This window comes from Glycine soja, chromosome 17 (assembly GCF_004193775.1).
Source record: "Glycine soja cultivar W05 chromosome 17, ASM419377v2, whole genome shotgun sequence".
In the NCBI taxonomy this organism is placed as follows: Eukaryota; Viridiplantae; Streptophyta; class Magnoliopsida; order Fabales; family Fabaceae; genus Glycine; species Glycine soja.
In genome coordinates this window covers 5,907,882-5,931,429 of record NC_041018.1, presented here as the reverse complement: position 1 = coordinate 5,931,429, position 23,548 = coordinate 5,907,882, and the positions used below count along the sequence as shown (strand labels likewise).

Below are 23,548 nucleotides of genomic sequence, written 5' to 3'. Positions count from 1 at the left end.
TCAATGTCCTAGTTTATCTCCTAGGTTTTAGCTCTCATGACTCTATTGTATTATAACCTCTGTACTGTAACAGTTCTGAATCAATGAAATTACCTTCATTCGAGCATTTGTTTAATTTTTCCTTTTAACATGTTGTATTCATGGACATCATGCATCGGCTTCAAAAGTGGGAATAGTTTAGGTGGTCTCAATAAGGTGCCAACAAAGAAGCGAGATAAATTTGTCCGGAGGTTATTATTTATCCCTACACAACATATAAACTGCATGCGATGCACATTGGACAATCGATGTTCTGCAGTAAAAGGTGTCTTTTTTGGGTTTGCTTTATTCATTGTTCACAATTATGCAACTTATTACATTCCATATTGTTTTTCATCATTAATGCTGTGTTCAGAACACTTAATTAAACTTTCAGAAATGTCGATGATTTTTTGAATATAAGTATTTACTACTCATATTATGTTTACTAGATTCAAATGTAAGAAAAATGACATTAACGAGCTGACTGTAGATTTAGTCAAAGTTTGGATCCAAGTTATTTGCTTCACCTCTTTTGACGGAACACGAGAACCTGACATCCCAATGTGTCGGATGTTGTTTTCATTTGGACAAAACCCTCCGAAACTTTGTCTGGTTGTAGGTCATTGATTAAACCAAATGAGAATGGTAGGAATTTAGTTTAGGGTATTAGTCACGTGCGAGATTGGACAATACTTTAAACTTGTAAAAAATTACCACTAAGATAACTTGAACTAGCTAGCCTTTTAGATTATGTAGTGCTTCAGCCTAGCAATTGGTCTTAATGATAGCTAGAGTGAAAGCATTAAAAGTGCTTCAGGAACTGACTAAGATCGACTTAATGATAGAAATCTGAGTAGTTTACCCAAGATTTTAAGACGGAGTGTTTAAGGTTTCAAGCTTTATAGGTTTCCACAATCGCATTAGTTATATGTTTGGCCCCTTAATTGAATAATTGTGGCTTAAAATACATTTCGTAGGGATATTGTGCGGCTTGATGTGATTTTGGCTTAAAATTAGTTTGAACAATTAGATTATTTATAAAATCCAAATTAAATTAAACCAATCTTTTGCAATTTGATTAGGTTTAATTTTTACAGTTTGAAAATTTCACTAGTAAATATTAAAAAAATACTTAAAAAACACAAAGAGGTCCATGTCGGAGACAGCATAACCACAAACACAAAGAGGGTCACAGGTAGAGCAATTTTAGACTTTTAGTTATAGGATTTCAGTGTTTCATGAGAGAGGAGAGATTGAGTGTTAACTATTAAGCGTTTTAGCCTTTGTGTACGATTGTATGTAAGTGTTGCTGACTTGTCCTTTCACATAAACTTAAATTACATTTAGTACACTTATACGAGTTCTATATTAAATTAAACTAATGAGTACGATTTAGTTTGATTTAATTCGGTTTCTAGGTGTCAAACTGAAAATTGAACTGAACCGCATTGATTGTAAAAACAAAAATCAAATCAAATCAAACTAATGTCCTTTGATTTTTATGCAATTTGTGATTTTTTGAATCAATTTTCAATTTTATGCTAAGTTTGATTCGATTTTGAAGACTCCTATTTGCAATGATACAGTGGGTAAGCTGCACCTTATTTTGACTTTTCTTCCCCAACTACGTAGTATATTATACATTAGCATCTTGAATAGTGTTAGATCCTTTAAAATCTTATTATATAAATTCATTAAAATTTAAATTAATCATAAAAATCTTATAAAAATTATGATAAATCATAAAAATTTTACATAATTTTTAAAAATTTATAAGAATCTTTTATGTTAAAATAATCTTTTAAAATTCTAATCTAATACATTTCCTAATAATTTTTTTGACTAAAATACAATTTGTATCCCTTATTTTTCAAATATGTGTTTTTAGTCCTCCTATTTTTTAATTGAGACATTTCATTCTCACTCCTAAAAATTTTTCAATTTTAGTTTCTCATATTTTAATTGAGATATTTTATTTTACATTCTAAAAAAATCAATAATTCTAATTCTTATAACCAATTTTAAACATTAATATATATAATTTATAAACGTTGACGGACAACTTACACATCACCAATATTTTTTTAAAATTATTTAATTACTAACAAACTTAACTTATTAAAAAACAAATTAAAAAAATATAGAATTAATAAATCTGAAATTGACCAAGAAAAATTTTAAAAATAAAAAATAAAATATTTCAATTAAAAATAAATAAACTAAAATTACGTATTTTAAAAAAATAAAAACAAAAATTACATTTTAATCTTTTTTTTTTATCATAGTCAATCCTATACTGATCTTCCGTGCAGACATCCTCAACTTCCTTTATCATCTGTTTGAGTCTTTGAGAAATTAATAATGATATTTTTTTTCATTATATATGCAGCATTGATTGTTCCCGCTTTTTTTTTATATACTAACTTTACACCTTTATCTATTCCTCTCTTTCTTACTCGTCGTATGTTCGTCCTAATTTTGACTATTTGACCATTGCTTATATAAAACGAATATTGTGACATTTTAACTAGAAGCTCCAATAACTCGCCGTTTAATTAGCACCACGTAAACTAAACAAAAGATAAACTCAAATATCAACCACCCGTGCTTTTTCTTGCACAAATAGCTAGCATTCACAAATCTTGATGTGAATTTACCAAACTCCAGTAGCATTTACCAATCTTCACAAACGTTGATCAATAATTCAATATTCCAGTAGCTTTTTCATTAATACTTATCCTAATAATGATTTTTTTTTATTTTATACGATTTTTGCTAGAGAAATAATGTACAGAGAATTACTACTAAAGAGGATCCAAATTCTGATGTAAGATGGTATGTGCCATGAATATATGAAACATTATATAAACATTTTTCTGTATAGATTAAATTAGATTGAAGGAATTTAAAGGGGTAAATGTATAGAACATATGAAAAAGAAAAGTGTCTCCACCATTAATTGAATTAAAGTATTTCGTAAATTGATCGTGAATACATTCTTACTTTACATTTTTACCTCTTTTTTATAATCAGAATAATATTCGATTGCTTTCTTCGAATATTATTATTGTCCGATTCTTTCTGCGGCAGTAACACTTATCTTACTCTCATAATCATACCCACCCATCACACCTCTGTTTCTTATGAGCGTCTCTCTCTTCCTCCAAGAAAAAAGGAGGATAACTAAAATTTGATTTTAACTTTTTTTCCATGACTACATGATGATGTCCTAATTACGATTACATCATATGACAAGTTTGAAGATAGAAAGGACAAGGTCATTAAGAAAAATCAAAGAACACTTGGCAATCTCAGAAAACCGATGCGTGGCTTACCTTCTCCTTACATAAACGACGCATGTTGTCACACAACACCAAACCATCACCCAGAAAAATTAAACCAACCATACTACACCAGACACTCCTCCTAACCTTCAATAATTCTCTTCTCACCCTTATAAAAAGAAACTCATTTTAACTCAGACTTTGCATTTCACCTTATCTATCTATCTTTTCTAACATGGCTGCTGGGACTGGACTCTTTGCAGAGATTTTGGATGGAGATGTGTACAAGTACTATGCTGATGGAGAATGGAAGAAATCTGCTTCTGGGAAAAGTGTTGCCATCATCAACCCCACTACCAGAAAGACTCAATACAAAGTTCAAGGTAAATTAACCGTTAAATATGTCAAATGTTGATTAGCACTTGGCACATCATTAATTTCCTTTTAATTTGAAGCCCTTTATTCCAGTTCCTTTCTATGTTTTTAGAGTTCATGTTACCGGAAGCTTGAGAATTCTAGTTAGCATTTGCTGGATTTTCTATGCATGTAGATCGATATTAGTTAAAATTATTGACAAAACAATTTATATGTAATTTTCAAAAAAATTGTTACTAAAATTTGTGACCTCAGAATTAGTGAGGAAAAAGCAATTTTTGTCACTAAATTTGGTCACTAATTCATGGAGTTTTAGAGCTTAAGTTATTGTTTTGTTTAACCAAAAACTAGAGCATGCAAGGTTGTCCTTTTTGTTTTGTTTACAATAACAGCAGATAAGTGTGTCCGATAAGCTCTAAAAATGTGGGCATGCAGCTTGTTCACAAGAGGAGGTTAACAAGGTCATGGACTTGGCAAAATCTGCCCAAAAGTTATGGGCAAAGACCCCACTATGGAAACGTGCTGAACTTCTTCACAAGGCAGCTGCTATCCTTAAAGAGCACAAAGCACCAATTGCAGAGTGCCTGGTGAAAGAAATAGCAAAGCCAGCCAAAGATGCTGTTACAGAGGTACATATTGTGTCGCGGGTTATGTGAAACAAGCTAAATTATTGTCCAGGACTATTATTTTGAATGATGAAGATAACTAACTTTTTTTTTCCCTTGAAGGTTGTAAGATCTGGGGATCTGGTTTCTTATACTGCTGAAGAAGGTGTAAGGATTCTGGGAGAGGGAAAGTTCTTGGTGTCGGATAGCTTTCCTGGAAATGAAAGGACGAAATATTGCCTCACATCCAAGGTTTATTTCAACACTTGTTTACTATGAAAATTACTTAACTTCACAAGTTAAAATTCATTTATAACTGGCTTGTCACATTTTTTTGTTGTAAAATATACATTTTAACATAAAACGTTTTGTTAAGCGTGAATTTCAGGACTGGAATTGGGTAAAAGAATTCTCACATTTAGGGGAAGGGGGGTGGGGGTTGATGGGGCCGAGACTTTAATTTATAAGCAAAAAGACCTATGAAGAAGGGGTGCTTCAAAGAAATGGTATGGAAGCAATAAATAGTAATGTCAAAGATAGAAGGAATGCTTTCCTATAGTCTTGTATAGCATGTACTGGTGGAGAAAGGACAAAAATAATCAGTATTTCAAGGATAAATACACTTTATCCTTTAAAATGTACTAGAGGAATTAAATTCTTGTTCACCTACGAAGTTCTCTACTTCTAGTTCAAGATTTTCCTTAATGAAGGGTTTTGCTTTTGGTGCAAATTTTGATTAGCTGGTGTCTGGTGTCAACGCTTAAGAATAATTTAAAATAAGGGAGATAAATTTGTAAGTATAACAAGTCCAAACATCAAGGGAGGTCAATGTAGTTAGTTCTTATGACACAAATAAAACAGTCCCTTCTTGCTGGACGGTGGACACCATAGATCATAATAATTCTAGATATTCAGTCAATCCAGAAATTTATTATGGAAAAGTTCTTCAGTCATTCCAGAACAGACAGTCAGCTACATCTGGAAAATCAATATTTTATTAAGTCACAATTACAAACAGACACAATATCAAAACCGAGTTCATAAAGTAGTGTAATCTCTCCATCACATTCCATTATCTAAGTAACTTCTAATGACTAGCATATTAAATGATCACGATGAGGTAAGTTGACAGGTGTTAACATGTTTTTTAGATTTGGTTTTTGATATGATCTAAGAAAGTTTCATTTGATTTTCAGATTCCACTTGGAGTGATTTTAGCCATTCCACCTTTTAACTATCCCGTCAATCTTGCTGTTTCCAAAATTGCTCCTGCGCTGATTGCTGGAAACTCCATTGTGCTCAAGCCTCCAACTCAGGTAATTATATCCTTCATTGTGGAACTCTTCAAAATCAAAGGCACTACACGTTAGATCCACACTCTTATAGTAACAATTAGCTCATGTCATAAAAGTGCTAGCATATGTGTGCTGCAATTAAAGAAACCACAACAACAATTATTCCATTTCAGGAACTTTATGTCCTATAATTTCTTCCCTTCTTTTCTTTATTACTCTTTCTAAATGTTGGTTTAATGATGCATTTCAGGGAGCTGTTTCTGCTCTTCATATGGTTCACTGCTTTCACTTGGCTGGTTTTCCCAAAGGCCTAATCAACTGTGTCACTGGCAAAGGCTCAGAAATTGGTGACTTCCTTACAATGCATCCAGGAGTGAACTGTATAAGGTGACTATTTGTTCCTTCTAAATGATATGATAGGATGTTGCCACACATCCTCAATTTCCCATGTGCTAGTAATTTTTCCTCTACTGACTTGTCACAATGCTGTTGGTCAGCTTTACTGGTGGTGATACTGGCATTGCAATTTCAAAGAAGGCAGGCATGATTCCTCTGCAAATGGAGTTGGGAGGAAAAGATGCCTGCATTGTACTTGAAGATGCTGACCTGGATTTGGTTGCTGCAAACATTATAAAGGGAGGTTTTTCATACAGGTAATGGCACATCAGAATTAGTACTTATGAGGCAAGGTTTCCTTTTCTGCATTGATTTGACAGAACTGCCTACCAATATTAAGATAGACAATTAGACATCCTCCACATTTTGCATGCATTCTTGCTCTTTCTGTGAAATAAACAGTTTGTGAGATATTGCAACTCACATCAGATAATTTTACCATACAAGATGAATGTTGCTTGGTTAGAATTTATATAGATCTAGAAACTACGTAAATATACTTCCATTTCAGCTTCATGTGCTTCTTTACATAATGGATACTTACTTGAATTATAATTCTTATTTTTTTTTCAACAAAAGTGGTCAGAGATGCACTGCTGTTAAGGTTGTCCTGGTAATGGAGTCCGCTGCCGATGCTTTGGTTGAGAAAGTGAAGGCTAAGGTGGCAAAACTAACTGTTGGACCACCAGAGGATGACTGTGATATCACCCCGGTTGTGTCAGAATCATCCGCCAATTTCATTGAAGGCCTGGTCTTGGATGCTAAGGAGAAAGGAGCAACATTCTGTCAGGAGTACAAAAGAGAAGGCAATCTCATTTGGCCTTTGCTACTGGACAATGTTAGGCCAGACATGAGAATTGCATGGGAAGAGCCATTTGGACCGGTTTTACCAGTAATTAGGATCAATTCAGTTGAAGAAGGAATCCATCATTGTAATGCTAGCAACTTTGGACTTCAGGTAAAATGAAATTATAGCCCTCAAGCTTGCACATTTACTTACCCTTTAAAAAAGTATACAATGCTTTCTTATAATAGAAGTAATTTGTATCAACACACTGAACTTGTGTAGGGATGTGTCTTCACAAAGGATGTCAACAAAGCAATAATGATCAGTGATGCAATGGAAACGGGAACAGTTCAGATAAATTCTGCCCCAGCTCGTGGGCCAGATCATTTTCCCTTTCAGGTGAACCTACCCTAAAACCAACGAAATTCTGCTATTTCCAAGACTTGGAAACGAACCAAAACCATTTTTTTATGTACAATGGTCGCACTGAGGATCAAAGTAACAAAAAACATTTATTTCTATATCACCAATCTATTATTAACAAATACTTTGCTGACAGGGTATAAAGGACAGTGGCATTGGATCTCAAGGGATTACCAACAGCATAAACATGATGACCAAGGTCAAAACGACTGTGATCAACTTACCCAGCCCTTCCTATACTATGGGCTAGTAGTGTAATACACACATGCATGGGGGAACATCATTATATAGCATGTTCCATAAATCATAGTGAACGTACAACCGTGTGAGTTCAGCATTGCATTGTCTTTTGCAGCTGGGAATCACAGAGATGAATAACGAGTTTGATTGATATGTCGCATAGCTACTTCATATGTGACTACTTGTTGTACTCGTATTTAGGATGATATGAAACTGAATTTTATTTTGTGCCTTATCATTAAGGAATATCATTGTGTTCCAATTAAATTGAATGTCAAATCAATGAAATGAGGGGGAAAAACATTGGCTTCTGTTTCCATTTCGTCCTCTTAACCTTTTTTTACAATACCTTGAATCCCATTTCTGCTGAGCACAAAATAGTGCCATCGTCTACGTTCAAGACATTAATTAGGCTCTGGGAACCGCATCCCTCTAAATATCACTTTTTATCCTCTAACTAGAAAATTAAATAGTTAAATCATGACATTTAGAGAGTAAATAGAAAATAAAATAAAAGGTTAAATAGAAGACGAGTAAAGAAATCATTTGACAAAAAAATATTTTATAGAAAACTCTTTTAAAAAGGTTAAAAATAAGAGACTAAGGCATCTTCATTGGCAGAGCTCATTTTAAGTTCTTAACTCACTTTTTTTGGGTCTCACTTAACTTATATTTAGTATGTCCTTAAATGTTATTTTCTCTCTGTTTTTTTAATAAATTAAAATTTGAGTTCTTCCATAGAAATTGTTCTTACATGTAGAGGACAACATGGAGCACTCCAATAGTAACACATTGGAAGAAACGGTTCTTATGTTAAGAACCAGCCTTAAGAACCACAGCTGGAAATGGTCTAAATAAAATAATTTATAACTTTTCTAAGGATAAAAGCTTGATTAAACCAATAAAAAATAACTTTCATATTTTAATACGAATGCTTGAGGAGTAAGCATCAAGATCTTTAAATTAGAGTAGATTATAGGAGACGCGAGATACGTATAAAATTCACACTATTTTTCTTCTATTTCTCTCCTTATCTTCTCTGTTTTTCTCCTACCAAACGGAGGTAGTGATCCCTGTGACCAATGGATTTAGTTTTATCTCTTAATTAATATCTGATCCTGGCAGATATATTTATTTATCTGTTTTCTAAAACATGATAATTATCTGCCGAAGTCAAGACAACCATGCATCAAATAATTATAGTTTGGATGAATAAGAAAACGGTCTTTCTAGGTATTGTGGGCCGGGATTGAGCCCAATACATATATATAGAATAATTATAAACAAGCACAAATTAACTTTGGCGCATATTAATTTTAATTAAGAATATTATTAAAACAAACTATATTTAGTATTTGTAAATCTAGGTTTTTCGTTTAAATTATTTGATGAAACAATCAATCATTATTTTAAATATACTAATTTAATTAGAAAAGTAGCTGCAATTACGTAATACACACACATGCTAACATAAATAACTGAAGGTAGATATAAAATTGACTTAGTGTGTGTTTGATGATAAAGAAAAAGGAAAAGAAAATTTAAAATTTTGTGTGAGCCACACACCTATTTCTCTTTGCTTTAATTTAAATATTTCTTCACATTTCTCTTTTATTCTTTTTTCTTCCATACAATCAAACTCATCCTTAATGTGGAAGGAAGTAGAAAGGGAGATGTTATAGGTTTGAATTCTTTCACTAATAAAAATTAATAATTAACAAAAAATATTTATTGATAAAAAAATATAAATAATTAAAGATAACAAAAATGAAGTGTGATTAAAACACACGAATTCAATATCAGTTTTTAAAATTATTGAAAGTATAACACTTGTTTTGTAGTGCTGAAGAAAAGATTAATTGAAAGTATAAACTTGATTATTTAAGACACGTGTAGAAAAGAAAATTTAAGAATATCCTAATCTTTATTAACATTGTAATTTTCAAATGAAGCAAAATTCCAAGGGTTGGCCTAGTAGTTTATTAGGATAACATCATAATATACAGGTATAGCTTAATGAACAGATTAAAAAGGTCCCTAACTCTGTAGCTATGACTATTAATAATTAGAAAGTACGTAGTCTTTGAATGATTAAACTTAAAAACAAAACTCAATAAATATCAAAAGTTTTCCATAACATAATAAGTGGAGATTGAGGTGTAAAGAGAGTCCTATCACCTGAAGGGATTTGGGGATTTGATTGCTACAGAACAAGGACATATACTTACATCTTTTGCCGTTACCAAGCTAGCTTTAATAAAGCTTTATTCATTTGTCTAGTCTAAGCAAAACTTCATCCCCCGATTTCTTCTATACACAACATATCAACATTATGTATGTTTTCGAGTTTCTATTGTCTCCCTTAAGATTACGAATAATAAGTTGTACCCATTTAGTTTCGTTCAATCCTTGTCCCAGCATTTAGCGACATAAGTTTAAGTGTAGTCACCATCTTTTACACTCTTGATTTCCCAAAGAACTAAGAATATAATCAATGAGGCGTTATTCTTCTTCTCATCTGTATGATGAGAGATATTAATTAAGATCTATCAGCAAGATGATATAGCTATTTAACTTTCTCAATGTGTGGGTTTCGGTCCTGATCATGGTACAAAAGTAGAATGGTAGGATTTGATCATTAATTTGCAAATTTAAGTAATATTAGAGAGAAGTTTATACACTATGAAGCGATTTGAATTTTATTGACATCACCTTATGACCATTGGGATTACAAGTTTTTTATGTAACAATTTACTTTGATCTTATTGTATTTTTATCATCAAACATCTCATCATACGCGCGTGTGTTTTTCTTTCAAAGTATCTATCTTAATATATAACGTTTGGACAAAAGAAACAAAAATATTTTTTTTTTAAAAGATGACAGGACTAAAAATATCATTTTATATTTAGAGAAAAAAACTTATATTTGAAGAATAAAAAAATATATTTTAAACAGAAAAATTAATAAAGATATAGCATATGAACTAATTTTGGAGTTTTTTTAGTTTAAAAATTATTATTTATTTTACCATTAAATATAATAAAATTTATATTGATTATTCATTAAAATATTATCTTTGAAGAAAATTGTAAAAATTTCAAAATTAACAAAAAAAATAAAATTACAGATTTTTTCTTTCTTTCAAAACTTGAGTCCCAAGTCCGAAATCCGTAATCGCAACCGAAGCGATACACACTTGGCATGAGTAAATCCAGGTGTGAGAAGCTCGTGGGGAAGATGGGACGTTTTTTGGGGTTTTGCGGATGAAAAAGATATAGAATAAAAAATGAGAGTTAAAGCATAAAGAAGTAGTAGTAATAAGTTAATCTTGAGGTATTTTTCAGCAAAGAATAGAAAAGCATATTAAAACGAAAGAGACTCTTCTCTTGCACTGGTGTTCATTATCTATCTCTCTGCTCTCATCACATCTCATGCAACCTTGTAGCAGAGAAATGCAAGGCCCTAACACTACTAACTCTCTCTTCAACAACAATACTACCTGTAGTAATCAGCCGCAGATCCACTTCGACACCACTTCCAACGACGATTTCCTCAAGCAAATGCTTTCCAACCTCCCTTCTTCTTCATGGAACCTCCACGAAACCACACCCGATAACAACGTCGTTTTCCCCTACGACGTCGAACAAGCCAACTTGGCCTCCAAGTTTCGCAACCACCAGATCACCACCGACAACGACAAGGCCTCCGCTCTCATGCTCCACCACCACCTCCTCCTCTCCTCCTCCGCCGCTGCCGCCAACTCCCAACTCCTCCACATGCCCTTTGACTCCTCCGCGCCAAACGACGTCGTTGACGCCCCCTCCTTCAAATCTCTCACTCCCGTCGGTTGCTTTACCCCCCCACACCACAATACTCGTATATATAATATACTTTCTGATGGCATTGACGTAATTTCACCCTTCCTTTTTTTATTTCGCAGAACGGTGAGCCTGCTTCCGTTCAAGCTCTCTACAACGGCTTCTCTGGATCTCTTCAACCCAATAATCAAACTCACCATTTTCAACAACACCCTCAGCCTCAGGTTCAGGTTCAGGTTCTTTTCTATTAATTAATTTTTTTTTTTTAAAAAATACTAATTGTTATGTTGTGAATCTTGTGATTTTGATTTATTGAAATTCAAGGGGCAGAGTTTTGGAGCTTCGGCTCCGGCTAACGGTGGCGGTTCGGGTCAGCCGAAGCAGAGGGTTAGAGCCAGGAGAGGACAAGCCACGGACCCACACAGCATCGCCGAAAGGGTACGTTTCTCTTTCTCACTTCGTAAAAACGTGTTTGACCCATCAGTAATTTCAAGTGTCTTATTCCTTGTAACGACATACTTTTCTATGCGTACATTTTTTCAGAGACAATGCGATCGTCCGTTGCTGACACAATTCTCTTTTCATTTTTGTTAACTTATAAGAAGATAAATAAGTGGAAACGTCTTAATAGGACAGAATCGCTTTGTTTGTTTGTTTGTTTTTTCTATCTTTTTACGTTTCTTGTTATTAAGTTGATCTGGAATATTGTTGTGTGGCAGTTACGGAGGGAGAGAATCGCAGAGCGAATGAAGGCCCTACAAGAACTAGTTCCTAATGCCAACAAGGTAAACAATCAATGGATACTCAATTATGTTGTCTTTGGTTCATTATATTAGAGTAATCTTAATATTACTAGTAGTATTGTATAATTTAAAATTTGAACTTATGACTATTATTCATAACTCGATCATCGGTTATGAATAAATAAAGCACTTTCCAACGCAGTAGTTTTGGTATGTAGTGTAGCGGCAATACCCTCTTACATCATTCCCATCATATCTTTCCGTGCGTACCTGAAATATGAAGCTGGAAACCACTAAAGGTTAATTTGGTCCTTCAAACAAGTGGGATTTGATTTGTAGAATTGTTCTTATCTGTGAAGAAAACTGAGGGGACAGATTAGGCACAACACATAATATAGTACTACTATGCACCATACAAATTGTATTGGATCAATCCTTAGTAAAAAAGAGTATATTAGTCATGCACTATCTCTTTATAGTACAATCCTTTCTCTGATTTTTTTTTTATCATATGAACCATCTTATTCAACATCTATCTCTCTTTTAGTATTAAAAATACACAAACAAATACAATTTCTTCCATTGTTAAAATATGTGTTCATTGGGTTGGCTCGTGGATTGACAGACTGACAAGGCCTCCATGCTGGATGAGATCATCGATTATGTGAAGTTCCTACAGCTCCAAGTCAAGGTGATCATTCCCCTTTGTTTCTACAAATTTTTTTAATAAATAAAAGATTGTGGATAAAAATATGAATAAAAAGAAGTACTAGTACCATAATAATTTCATGTGATCATAATATGCATTTTTATTAAAAATATTTTTCAATTTTTTTGTCATACTTCTATTTCCTTCTTTTTTTAATTTTTATTTCAATGAATTAGTAGTATATTTCTTTTTCTTTGTCTCGATATATTTCAATTGAAGGAAACAAGAAAGTTGATAAAATAAAACGATAAAATAATTAGATTATTAATGTTTTTAATGAAAAATAAATATACAACTTTACAAATTAAAGTTGGCTGGATGTTCCGTGAGTTACTGTGAAGAAACTGTTCATCCAGCAAAATTTAGATGGTCAAAGTTTTTTAAAAAAATATGTAAACATAACTAGAATTATTTTTAAGGAATCTCTACATAACTAGAATGACATTTACTAGTTTAATAATACTACATATGTGTAGAATCTTAAACAATAATTATTTGAAACCGATGAACGATTTCGTGATTTGATATCATATTTCTCGCAAGCAATAAGTAATTCATTTAATTTTACAAATTCATTATTCATAGTTAAACAACTGGAATTTAGTTATGGAGCTCTGATCATAAAATTCCAGTTGCTATGGCTGCCTTCTGTTTTTTAAATTAATTTCGTTGCCTGCATAAATTGATTACAGGTTTTAAGCATGAGCAGATTGGGCGGTGCAGCAGCTGTGGCACCCCTTGTTGCTGAGGTATATTACACTATATTTTTCAACTTCAATACCATGATATGATAGTTTCAACAACTTTAGCAAAAGAAAAACGATAAAAATGCTAAAATGGCGAGGGTTTTTTTCCCCTCATCGCTGTTTTATTTTTCAAAAAGAAAACCTTGCATTGAGGAAAAATTTTAAATGCAAGATTTCAAAAATAATTTTATTTTTCCCCTCAGTATTCCTCTCTGTGAATCAGGGAATTGTTAAAGTTTTTTTGCGTTCTTCATTTATGAGAAAGATTTGGGCATCCGAAGCAAAAAAGAGGAGACAAGAAATTGAGGAAGATAATAATAATAAAAAAAATATGTTGGGAATTCCATAAGAAGAAATAGAAGGGCGCAGCACCCATCAAAGATTGTCGGAGAGAGTAGTCTAGTCTAGTTTTCTGGCACGGTCACACCTACTTTTTTGTTGTCTTTGGCTTATTATCCATCCATCAATCAATCAATCAATTCCGAAATTCTCAATCAGCACAAAACGACAATCCAAAAGCAGCACGCGTGGCCACTTTCTGAGATTCCTCTCTCTCTTCTAACGCTGTAACATGACATGGTGTTTGTTTTGCATTGCAGGGTGGCGGTGACTGCATCCAAGCCAAACGCAGCAACTCAAACGACAGCCTCGCCATGACGGAGCAACAGGTGGCGAAGCTGATGGAGGAAGACATGGGTTCCGCCATGCAGTACTTGCAGGGCAAGGGTCTATGCCTGATGCCTATTTCGCTCGCCAGCGCAATCTCCAAAGCCACGTGTCACCCCTTCATCAACGGTGATGGGCCCTCCTCTCCCCGAATGTCCGCGCTCACTCTGGCTAACGCCGTCGTCAAAGACGCGGCCTCCGTTTCCAAGTCCTGATTATCACGCCGTTACCGTCAATGAAGAACCTGAACATAGCAAGTCACGTGGAGTCTAGGAAGCGGGTGGCTTCACTGCACGACGTCGTATTTACCTTGACTTTTGCAGACGCTAACTTTCATGCTTCAACCAATCCAATCACAAATTTCGGAGTTTCCCATTCCTCTATCTCATTTCTGTTTTTTTTTTTTTGTCTTTTCCTTTCTTTTCTTTTCGCAACGAGTTTTGTTATTTCTTTTTCTTTTTTTACATTTATGTTACTTTTTCTTTAGCTTATCCCGTTCGACAGTCCAACATTTGCCTTATCTTTTGGTTAAGAGAAAGAAAACAATCTAATGTTTTATCTTATTTAATTGGAAAAATATTTAAAAAATAAAAAATCTTTAATCTTTAAATTATTTTTTCTTTTCTTTTATTTTCTCCCGTCTAAAAATGTAGTAGTATTGTATAGTAATAAGACTTTTGTTTCCTTTTTTCTGTTTACCTGTAACTAATTTTGTAGGCGTTATTATATAATTTAATTAGAGTCAACGTCTTACTGTAATTTAATAATTAGAGAATAATCACAGAACAAACGAACTTCTTTTTTGCAAAAGGATTGGCAGCTTTAATTGATTACTTTGTTATATTTCAACGTTATGTAATGAAAGATGGATTTTTTTTTATGTACATTTTATATATTTTTTACATAATCGAAAGCTAATTGCTTCGTGTTTTGGGCTTGGGATTTTGATGTTTGGGTTTTTGGAAAGAAAGTGAATCAAAACGTGGCCACGTCACGAATTAGGTTTTGTATCAATTATTAACGAATTATCGTACTTTTTATTAATTAAATTAGTGACGAAAGCTTTGAATAGTTTTTTTATTTATATAACATTATAAAGTTAAACTTGATTATCGTCATTCAATTTAATGGCTTTTGAGGTATGTAAAAGTGATGGCCTTTATTTATTTTTTTTCAATAAAGCGAAGTTTGTATCACGGCTAGGTCTCACTTAACTCAAGTATCAAGTAAAAAGTCTCTCGTCTTATCTTCAATGAAAAATATAAAAAACTCAAGCCAATAATATCGTTCTCGAATTGCGTTGTTTATCATTTGGGTTGTAATATTTTATGAGCATGCTTAGTTACGTAATGGTGTTCATAACCTAGTGCCTCATCTTATAACTTCCTAATTCCATCATAAGCTGCACTTGATTATATTGGAGGATTAATCAGCTAAGTGTAGGTTGGTAATGCTAGAAATGTTGGTTTAAATCAGCTCATATCTAGTGTAGCTTGTGTTTGGATGATTGTTTACAAAATTAATTCTAAATTTGTAAAATTTAATTATGGTTTATTTTAATTTTATAGTGATATGTTTTATATTTGAATGTTTTTATTATAAAATCAAGTTAGAGGTAAGATTAAAGTATATTTTTTAACCAACACAAAAGTCACTTAAAATTAAAATTGTTTTAACTTAGAATAAATATTCTGAAAATCTTATCAATATAATTCCAAACATGTAAAATTGATTTGAAATCAATTATAAACTTAAAATCGATTGTATAACGTGAAATCAAACACATATTTATTTATTTTTAGTATGACGTTGATCCAGTTCCCCGTGTTTTTAAAATAAAAATAATAATAATTTTTTACTGAATAAAATTGATTGAAATAAAAATAATAATAACAAGCGCATAATGCAACAATTAGGATATGAGGCAACACAAAATTATGCTTGAATACGTACTGAAGGTAATGAAATAAAGATGCTAACAGTTAATTGGATATTGTTGTGGTGAAAAATAAAACAGAAAATGGTTTCGTATATCTTCTAAATTAGAAGAAAAACGAACTGAAATAAAATATATTCTATCATATTTCATTTATTTAAATAACTTAACTGATACTACTTGATTGCATTTAAAAAAATAATAAAACTTGACATTATTTTCACTACAGAATGTTATATATTAACTAATAAAAATATTATTAAAAATTATTCATATCTTCCTATAACATCTATCTTATAGAAATTAAACTGTCAATATACACATTATGAGTGTATAGACAATAGTAAATATATTATTGTAATATTTAATGTCTTGGTAGTATATATAAATTCTATACACTAACAAAATAGTATACATGCATGCATGTTAGCAATACGTATTAATTATTCTGTTAATATAAACTTGTAATATTTATATTAATATTTTAATTTTCATTAAAAAAATACTAACAAATATTAAACAACATTACCTTTTTAATATGACATTTTAAATAATATTTATTACACTTCATTTTATTCTATTCTATATTTTCCCATCAATTTAATTTAAACACAGCTAAGCGAAAGTGACATATGCCAAATTTTAAAAAAGATATCTGCATGCAATCAAAATACATCAATATGTTGAAGGCCTTTGACATCTCAAATAAGATATCTGCATTATCGACTTCTATTTTATTTTTTTTTTGTTTTCTTATTAGCTTATGCATAAATCAAATGAGCTCACTTTTTATGAATTTTCAATATAAAAAATTCCATGCTTGCGTCGAATAATAAAAATTAGCAAATTAAAGTCATTTTTTAAAATGAATTTAACAAATTTTGTAAATAATATGCCAGCATGAGATTGAATAATAAAAACACTAACAATATATTAATTAAACTTTAAAGTTATTGCATAATATTTTCTTGGCAATAAAGTTCATGACCGGATTGCTTTTTTAGTTTTTTTAGTCACGAAGGGTTTGACGAAGAAAACTCAACACCAATAACAGTTGGTAGATACATCATACATAACTATAACAAAAACAAACTGGACTTAGTGGGCAACAACTAACCATTCGGGTCCAGAAGAATAATGGCAACAACTTTGATTAGCGTGGGAAACACGGACCTATAATAAATAATCTGGTAATTTAATAATTTGAGAGTGGGTTGCACGTTACACAAATCCTTTTACTACATGTTAATTTCAGTAACATAATATTGTCAAAGTTAATGATATATTTTTTTATCAAATAAAATTATTAATTTTTGCAGTTAATTATGGTGAATTTTCATAAATGGTCTTATTAAAGACTAAAGATAGTAGTAGACTAGTAGTAGTAGTTAAGGATTTAATAAATATTGTTTTATTAACAATAACAGTACTGGAATTGCATGATAATGATGACGTGTTTATTATTCTTTCTATAAAAAAATTCCAGTTTTTAATTTCTTGACCAACACTCTAGTCTCTAGAGAACTAGCTAAATTTTTCTTTAATTAAAATTATCTTTTTTCTTTCAACATTATCGTATTGTTTGTTCAGCAACAGAAGAAACAGATCTACTAATAAGATATCATCCAATCTACCTCCATGTTTACTATGCCAAAGTTTTAAACCAAAGAATGTTGGGACTTTTTTATGATGACCTAACTAGTTTTTTAGATAGTCATGTAATTTTAAACAAGTTTTAATATTAACAGTTCATATACAATCGTTCGAATACTATGTGTTTGTTTCGCTTTTCTATAAAAAATAAAAATAATCTTTGCATCTTTGTTCGAATCTACATCAGAACATTATTTTTCATTGTTATATAGATGAAACCAACACGTTAAATCAAAACTCTAGTGGTACATATCCACCAAAATAACTAATACAAGGTGAGGGACAGATCCACGAAATGCCTGAAGGGGGTTGGATTTTTATTTTTTTTATTTGTTAGTTTAGGGGTGTTTGGTTTTAAAAAAAATGAAGGAGGTGTGACAATAAATTGAGAAAAAAAAAGAGATAAAATATTTAAATTAAAGTAAAGTGGAGAAGGGTGTGACTCTCACTCACACTAATTTTAAAAAAACTCATCTCAAATACGACTAAGTGTAAATCAACCCAACACTATCTTAATTAATTACTTAAATATTTAACTTCTAACAAATAAATATTTAATAAACAATGAGTTTTATAAACTTAATTACTAGTTTTACACATAAAACTAAAATGGATTTTTATTCAAATAAAATAATATAAGAAGGAAACACATCTATTTATGAATTAGTTTCAAGTTTTGAAAAACTTTTTTTTCTCACAATCACAATAGTAATTAAATAGACAATAATCTCAGTCTCACAATTAAAAAAAACTTATTAAATATGATAATAACTAAAAATCATCCAAATTTATAACAAATATATATAATATAATGTTAATAATAATTAATTTTAATATTTAGATATATAGATAGATAAATGAGACTTATAATAATACACAAAATATAATTAGCCAAGATAATAACAACTGATAAAAAAAAGTCATAGAAATGTTATTATTATTATTATATCTATTAATTAATATACATATCTCTTTGGATTAGATTGTAATTAGTGATAATAAATATTATTAAAATGATACTTTCAAAAAATTTAGTAAAAATCAATCATAACATATATTATTAGATTTATTAATTAGTATTTTTTTCATGAGTAAAACTCTTATGAGAAAAAATGTTATATATTAATAATATTTTTTTTTTACACACTTTATGATAAGTTTATTGACTTTTCAAATAATCATCTTAAAATAATTTAAACAATAATTTATGATTGAATAACAATATAACATTATTTTATATATAGACATTAAATTACTTTTTTTATTAGTATTATAGATAGTTTATACATTATTTTGCACCCCCTTAAATCAGTCACGGAATACAAGTATACATGACCTCTTTCCTGTGTCTTGTGTGAAACTTGAGTTGCATTTATATGAAATTTTATCGGACCTCTCGTTGCCATTTTAAAACCGACTAAATCAAGCCCAAGCCAAGGCTTAGCCTTACGAACATACTAAAAGGCACTTTGCTCGTTCTCGATGATTTAGTTGCATCGCAACAATTGTATTGTTTGGAAAATTTCAGTCCTCTTATAATACACCAATTCTATTAAAATTCATCCTAATTTAATTTTTTAACTAAGATAAAAAACAAGGTATAAAAAAAAAGTTACTTTATTTTTCTCAAAGCTCTTTCTCACTTCACTTTGGATTCACTAGATTTTAATTTAATAGACCATATCCAAAATTCTATATAAACCAACAAGCTCTCTAAATTTAACATTGATATTCATTTTAAAGGTTAAGTAGTACTGACCAAGTGACTTAGTTCTAAATTCTAATCATGTTGAATTAGTGAAAATCAGTGAACCAGCCAATGTGTCATCCATTTAACCTATTAGGCAGACTAATGCAAATTGATGCAAAAATATACGGTGGATAGCCTATCTAAAACTGTGTAAATGGGTGACAAAGAACTAGTTGGAACTGATTGTTTCAATTTTTTTTATTTGATAAATTTCTTCCACAAAATATTTAGTCAAATTAGCCTGATGTTAATTTGCAAAGGTTTACTTATGTATTATTGTTTAGTCTTTCATTCTTGATTTTTTTTCTTATAGTATATATGATCATTTAATTTTAATTTAAAATTTTACCCACCTTGATTTTATATTAGTTTACTACTTAAATATTACATATCTATATTTACACTTCAAGATAATCTATTTTTACCATTAAAAAGCATCAATTCTTGTGAACATAATTTTAAAATATCATTCTCAATCACAAATAATTTTTTCAACCTAATAACAACAAAGCCTTAGAAAATTATAAGATTAGATACATAAATCACATGACGTCGTTCGAATTAAAAATCAAAGTTTCAAAAACATTATTTAACTGAAAATTTCAATGATATCTTTCAATGTCCTTTTTAGTCACACTTCTATCCTTTTCATAGGACTAAAAATCATATAATCTATTTTTTTAATTGACATTTTTTGTTGTCTTCTTTATATGTATACAAATCACTTTAATCGTTTTATCATTTTTTCCTTAATACGTATTATATTAATCTTTTTTCATAAATAGTCATTACTTATTTTGTCATTTCTTGTATGACACATTCATCTTAACGATGTGAATTCATCAGTCTCGTCATATATGACATTTTTATAAACAAGAAATTATGAAGAAAGGTGAGATGAAAATACAAGACTATAAATCCTGAAAAACTAATTAATCCATATATTATTATTTTAAAATTCAACACTCCCTCCTTTTATACTAACAAACATTTTGATCAAAACCATAAACACACACACACAACTAATGCGTTCATATGAACCACCACAGTACAAAAGCCTCAAAAGGATCCTTAGGGGCACCATTTACCATTTAAAGTGTGTGTTAGTTAAAGCAAGAAGTGACTTTGAACTATGCTGCTAAAAATACTAAACCTGATGTGCGCCATTTCATCTTTTCCTTTGAGTTCTGACTAATGCACAGATACCCAATGTTCAACACTCAATAGCCAAAAGCTTTTACAACACAAACAATGCCAAGTGGAGGGAACTATAAAATTCTCAAAGCGTGTACAATTACATTACGAATAGTCAAAACCAAGAGCTAGAGCATCCCACAAGAACTGAAAAGAAAATACTGGAAAACATTGAAAACACTAGAACTTATTTTTGCAACTGACTTAGATAAGAGCTATTATCCCACATTCACATCCACCCAAAGAAATACAATGATGTGATCTCCCATCTTCAACAGGGGCCAATAAGATCCATAGTTTCCACCCCTGCCAACATGAATAAACTCAACCTAATGAGAGTATTCTCCACTTAAGTGCACATGGCACCATAACATGTAACTCCTAGCGACAAATATTTATTCTAATTGCTGTGTGATATAATAAATTCAACCTAACATCAAATAGTAACTAGTAAGAACTCAAAGTAGATAACAACACACAGAATGTACAACAGCCAAAGAATCATGCATAAGCTATCAGGGAAATCAGTATGACCCATTATTACTAGTATTTTCTACATGAATTACAGATAAAAATTCAAGCAATGGGTTAGAAAGTGAAAGGCTGTGGGAGCGTCAACGGACCTCTCCTGGACCCTTTGTCATCCAAAAGTCTCTGAACCCTCTTGTTCTGGCAGTATTGCCTATCGAAATGTTTCACCTGGAACAATATTAACACACCCAACTAAGAAAAGCATTGATTTTTACCAACACAACATCAAAATTGAAGAAGGGGTTATGTTATGTTACCCAAGAAGATCGACACTGTTTGACATATTCATTCCTGCACTGTTTTGCATTCTACTGGGTATAGCAAGCCCACAGATGCAATCTCTGTGGGCTTCTTGTCAGATTCCTTCTCCAGGCAGGCATAGAAAGCATCACGAGCCTTGTTCAAAAACCAATCAACAATTCAATATATGAAAAAGAGAGAAAAAGCATAAACCACACACAAAAAAAATATTTGCATTAGAAAGAGAATAGGGAGAGACATTGTAACAAGAATCTCTAGCTTTGGTGAGGACATCTGTGTGGATTTTTGTCAGGGTTTGCTGCTGCGTAAGCTTCCAGAGCCATGTGAATTTGTGAAGCGATAGAGAATAGAGAAGAAACGCAAACCTTTGTTGCAATTACAGCATGCATGGACAAATCAAAAACTGGGCTGGGATGGGCTTTATCATTCTGAGGAATCAATTTTTAGCCCAAAATTAATGGGATCTTCTTATTTCCACACCCTTTATGCTAAGTTCACTCCACCCTTTTTAAAACAAATTCAAATTTTCTAAACTGCCCCTGACCCTTTCCCCTCCCTCACCCCACCCCACCCCACGTATCCTCACACTCTCCATCACTCTCATTCTCACTCGCCCCTTCCCATAAATGTGTTTGTGCCTCCACTGTTCCTGGAAGGATGCTGCCACTGTCGCAAGTAGTCATCATCGCTAGCCTCCCCATTTGTAGTCTTCATCGCCTTAGGTGAGCAAGTTGCCCCTTTTTTTTCGTGTTTTTGATGCAATGGAAATATATGCTTTCGTGTCTCGTACACAAAGAAAACGCGTTTCTATTGTACATTACTTTTTATGTATCTTTTTGTTTTCTTTAGGTCAATTATTTGGTTTAGGGTCAACATTTTGGATGCTTATTTAGTTTAGGATTTTATTTTGATTAAGGTCAATATTTAGGATAATTGCTTAGTTTAGTATAGTTTGTTGATCATAACTGCATATTAGTTTAGTATATATATATATATATATATATATATATATATATATATATATATATATATATATAATCTTACTTTTTAGCTTAGAAAATATTTTCATTTAGAGTAATAAAAAATACCATAACCCGTAGGCCGTAACCCACTTAAAACTTCCACTGCAACAATAACCTACCTTCAATTTATGAATACAAGTCTCACAAATTTACTCCCTATTTTCTCTCGAAAAGACTCTCTAAGACTCTTTCCCTATTTTTGTCTCACAATTTCTCCCTAAATGTGAGGATAGCATCTCAATTATTGATTGCACTTTCTATTTGTTTTCTTCCTTTAATAACGAGGGATTTCACCCATTACAATTGGCAAAATGACAATTTTCCAATGCATAAAAATATGCAGTTGAAAGTTGGAGATTATTCAACTTGCATTTAATGCACCATTTTCAAATTTGGCACTTACAGTTACATAGATTGTATATTTCCAATACCATTGAATATTTTGTTAGACCCCACATTATATAAATGATCAAGATAAAAAAGTTACTGACTATATGTTTATTTAGAAAAATTCATGTAAATTTATTGCTAATCTTCATCATTCGAATATAATTTAGTGACCCAATTATAATTTGTTTTTCACAACAGCAAAAATCTTCGTTTGATAAATATACATGTGAAGGGATCAAATGATCATGGTGTAACTTATATCAGCTATTCCTAAAAAGAAAAACTTATACCAATTATTATATCATTTGATAATTTTTCATTAGATATTTTTTCTTTCAAAACTCATGTTAGATTGAAAATTTGTTTTATATAAATCATATCCTACCAAATTTTATAATAATAAAAAATTATTTAATGTTTTATTTACATAATATATATATATTTTAAAATTTAAAACTGGGGGTTGACTTCATAGCACACATGTTTATAACTTTTTTGTCTCTTCAATTCTTGTGTAGAACTTGCACTCAGCCCTCTCCATCCACTGTGATTAATATGTGGCTATAAAACCATTGAAGAACCATCCCATCCGGCCCGGCCATTCCATAATAAACAATATATCAATGCACTATGACATGCAAAGAATTAAGAAACAGCAATAGCACCTTATTTTAGCGTTAAGTATAATATATTGTGTGCG

The 23,548-nt window shown here is 31.3% G+C and overlaps 2 protein-coding genes and 1 pseudogene across 6 annotated transcripts; 2 read left to right on the top strand and 1 right to left on the bottom strand.

The window, feature by feature from the left end:
• The first annotated feature begins 3,327 nt into the window (after positions 1 to 3,327).
• On the top strand, positions 3,328 to 7,745 carry LOC114393589 (NADP-dependent glyceraldehyde-3-phosphate dehydrogenase). Its single transcript, XM_028354942.1, has 9 exons — positions 3,328 to 3,688; positions 4,116 to 4,309; positions 4,409 to 4,537; positions 5,482 to 5,601; positions 5,831 to 5,967; positions 6,078 to 6,233; positions 6,556 to 6,934; positions 7,046 to 7,162; positions 7,323 to 7,745. Exons 1-9 carry the CDS (start codon positions 3,541 to 3,543, stop codon positions 7,434 to 7,436), a joined length of 1,494 nt encoding a protein of 497 aa, XP_028210743.1. The 5' UTR covers positions 3,328 to 3,540; the 3' UTR covers positions 7,437 to 7,745.
• A 3,019-nt stretch (positions 7,746 to 10,764) lies between these two features.
• LOC114391818 (transcription factor bHLH69-like) lies at positions 10,765 to 14,699 on the top strand. 5 transcript variants are annotated; one of them, XM_028352799.1, is made up of 7 exons: positions 10,765 to 11,271; positions 11,370 to 11,471; positions 11,578 to 11,685; positions 11,967 to 12,032; positions 12,616 to 12,681; positions 13,392 to 13,448; positions 14,045 to 14,699. In XM_028352799.1, the coding sequence occupies exons 1-7, from the start codon at positions 10,861 to 10,863 to the stop codon at positions 14,324 to 14,326; spliced, it is 1,092 nt and encodes a 363-aa protein (XP_028208600.1). In that variant the 5' UTR covers positions 10,765 to 10,860; the 3' UTR covers positions 14,327 to 14,699. The 5 variants fall into 5 exon arrangements, with proteins under 5 accessions (XP_028208600.1, XP_028208598.1, XP_028208599.1 ...); XM_028352797.1 differs by having other exon boundaries at positions 11,572 to 11,685; XM_028352798.1 differs by having other exon boundaries at positions 11,370 to 11,477.
• A 5,891-nt stretch (positions 14,700 to 20,590) lies between these two features.
• Positions 20,591 to 21,972, bottom strand: LOC114391857 (annotated as a pseudogene).
• Between the last annotated feature and the right edge of the window lie 1,576 nt (positions 21,973 to 23,548).